This window comes from Tilletiaria anomala, assembly GCF_000711695.1.
Source record: "Tilletiaria anomala UBC 951 chromosome Unknown K437scaffold_150, whole genome shotgun sequence".
NCBI lineage: Eukaryota > Fungi > Basidiomycota > Exobasidiomycetes > Georgefischeriales > Tilletiariaceae > Tilletiaria > Tilletiaria anomala.
Window position 1 is genome coordinate 28,125 of NW_013546872.1, and position 3,191 is coordinate 31,315.

The 3,191-nt window shown below is 58.8% G+C and overlaps 1 protein-coding gene across 1 annotated transcript; it reads left to right on the forward strand.

Moving 5' to 3' along the window:
• Positions 1-808: 808 nt before the first annotated feature.
• On the forward strand, positions 809-3,191 carry K437DRAFT_47020 (uncharacterized protein; the record flags this gene model as incomplete). Its single annotated transcript, XM_013384790.1, has 1 exon — positions 809-3,191. A coding segment is annotated over exon 1 (1,918 nt), but the record flags the coding sequence as incomplete, so codon positions are not given.

Genomic DNA, 3,191 nt, shown 5'->3' on the forward strand with positions numbered 1-3,191 from the left:
GTGACTGTGTTCGTCCGATATGCAAGATAAGAAGGGAGCTTGCGACTCCCATCTCCAGCCCTCTCCTACCTAGCTCTCTGCGGGCACAGGATGGCGTAGGCAGTGTACATCGTGCAGCTGTCTGAGCTATGAAGCGCTACCAGATGCTCCTGCCCTTGCATTACATGGCTTGTGCCTTTAAGTTTACGTACATAAACATAGTTTTAAGGTATGTTTTCAACGTCTTGGGGATTCAAAGTGAAAAAGTGAACAGGAACCACAAAAAGGCAAGAGCAAAAGGCGCTGTCTGCCCGCAGATTTCCTGTGGAAAGGAAACTCCGGGGGAGCAGACGTGGAGGAGGCGTCTGCACGCTACAGCTCCCTCATGCCTTCTGGGCTCTAGCTCTTCCCTGCGGCGTGGGGCATTGCGCGTGATTGAAACAGGAGGCTTGCAGCGTAGTTCAGCTGGTGATCTTTTTTCAGCGCCCTTTTTCAATCATAATCAGACGAACAAGCACATATTGCGCCGCTCAATGGGCAATGGCTCACACTGAGCAATTGTAACACTGCTGCTATGCTGCCCTCCACGCTGATTCACCACCACCCTGGAAAGGAGCTTTCTTTTTTTTTTATAAAAAAAGGGAGCCGATCTTCTAGATTTCTCTCGGGCACACTGAAAACTCCGTACGGACACTGCCTGTCGCCTGCCTTATTTATTTATTTATTTATTTATTTATTTATTTATTTATTTATTCGGAAACTGGCTACCCCATTGCACACTCGTCTGCTGCTGGCGCAGGCTAAGTCAAGATGCTAATTCAAATAATAGTCTCTTCCCAATGCAGCAGCAGCACAGACCTCCAGAAGGGCGATGAGGAGGCGATGATGAGGTGAGGAGCGGCGCGGCGCGGGCTGCAGACTGCAGAGCCTGATTAGTACGGAGAGGAGGTTGGGTTTGAACGGACCGCCGTAACCATCACCTGTATCTTATTCGCGTGCAGCTTGCTCCAGCCTACAACCCCATATCGTAGAGGTAGAGTGACATCTGTTTGCCTGCACCTGCAAGTCACGACGCGTCAAGTCTGTCTTCTGAGCGGGACAGGGTAGCTTGCCCAGGTTTCAGCGTGGCGGATGGCTGTCGACGCGAACGCAACCACCACCGCTTCACCGCTATCCTCTTCTTCGCTTCCTCCGTCGCCAACTCCGTCCGTGGCCAGCACCGGAGCCGGATCATTCACATCAAAGGCCCGCAGTGGCGTCATCATTATTGGCAGCTCCGGGAGCAGCGGCGTCGATGGCGAGTGCGGGTGCAGATGCCCCTCCTTCCGAGCTCGGTGAAAGGCGCAAGCTCCATCACGCTTTGCCCGTGTCGCTTAATACCAGCATGTCCGGCTCGATCGCTTCCGTCTCCAGCAGCAGTAGCGCTGGTGCCTTGTCCTCTTCTCCCAGTTCGGGGGGCTACAAGTTCCCGCCACATAGTCAAGGGCAGGGGCACGGCGCGTACGGCAACTATTTCCAGAGCGGCAGCGTAGATGACGCGCTAGTAGGGGCGAGCGGGGCGGTGACGATGCAGCTTGCTCACCCGCCCCCCGGCCAAGGGCAGGGTCTTCCCACGTCATTTCTACCTCACGTTGCATCTTCACCGGCCGGCATGCCCAACTTCCAGCTGTATTGCGAGCGTTCACGCGCCTCCTCGTCTGGCAGCTATGCCTCTTTCCATACGAGCGCCAGCGCGACGTTTAGCATCAGCGGAGGGGGGAGTAGTCGGATGACCGGCAACGTCAGCGGCAGCGGAGTGCCAGTAACTGCCACGCCGACGAGCATCGAAGGCATCGACCCGTCCACCTTTCCCATCCCCCCTCCCCCCTCGGGATCAATAGCCGGCTCGAGAAGAGGCAGCGCTGCTAGCGCCGCAGGAGGAAGTGTCGGCCATCAGCTCCTCGCTCATTCACAATCCCATTCTTCGAGTTCCCACCAGCGCCCGTTTGCCAGCGCAGCGGCGCTTGCATCTTCGGCATCGACGGAAGCAATTAACACTTCCTCCTCCACCTTGCCGTACCCATCCACTTTCCCCTCCCCTTTTGCGGGCTTCCCAACGCCTGCATCAGCATTCGCCTCACCTTCCTCATATTCGTCGACAACCACAACGACCAACATGTCCTCACCAACGAACACCACCGCGCCGTCTTCGACCCGATATTCCAATTCGACGCGCGCGAGCACGTGGACGTTCCGCAGCCAGAACTCGGCGCTCTCCGTCTCGGCGCATTGCAGTCCCGCTGCGGGGACGGCTCCGGAGGCAGCAGCAGTGGCACCGGACGCGCCTGGATCCGCGTTTCTACAGACGGGAGGAGCAGGGGAATGGAATGAGGCGCATGCTCGCGGTGCGCAGCAGCGGGGACATGGGCTGGAAGGCGCTGAATACAGCATTGCGCACGGCCTTGGTATTACGTCCGATGCGCCGACATCACATCGTTTGCGCACAGACACGGCCGGCAGCGTCGACGACCCTGCGGTCGGAGCCATCGCAACAGCCGGCGCTAGGGACGAGGCCGTGGTAGCAATCAGCGCATCCTTATCGCATCATCGCTTGCCCAGCTGGACGGGTAGGATGTCGAATGTCTCACCGCTTGTGCTGCCTGGCATGAAAGAACATGTGCATGAGCACAGTGACGCCAAAGGTGCTGGAAACGCACTCCCAAACGCTACACCCGCTTTCTCACCCCTCATGGCCAGCACTTCCCTCCCTGAATCCGCCTCTCCTCCTCGCTGCGCTGTGCCAGCGACCAGACCGACGCAGAGCACAGTCTCAGGCCCCGCACAGTGGCCGCGTCCTCAGCTTCTGCGCGCCAAGACGGAGGACGAGATGATGCATCCGCTCCATTTGCAACCGCAATCGCAGGCGCAGGCGCAGCATCACCCGGCCATCCCTGCGCGCCGGGATTCCAGGGCGGCAGCAGCAGCAGAGGGCGGCGTCAGATCGCACTCTACCAATTCTACGCCAGCATGCAGCCGCAAAGAGTCGGTTACCGTTGCTGCTCGTGTGGCTGTTCCGTCCACGGGTGGCGCCGCCTGGGATCAGGAGAGACCCTTCGCTGATGCTGCTGCTCTATCCGCTGCTCCGGTTCGCAAGAGCTCGTTGCGCCGCGGCAGCGGCAAGCAAGCCCAAGATACCAGCACCACCGCAGCGGACGCCATCGAGCACCAGGAGG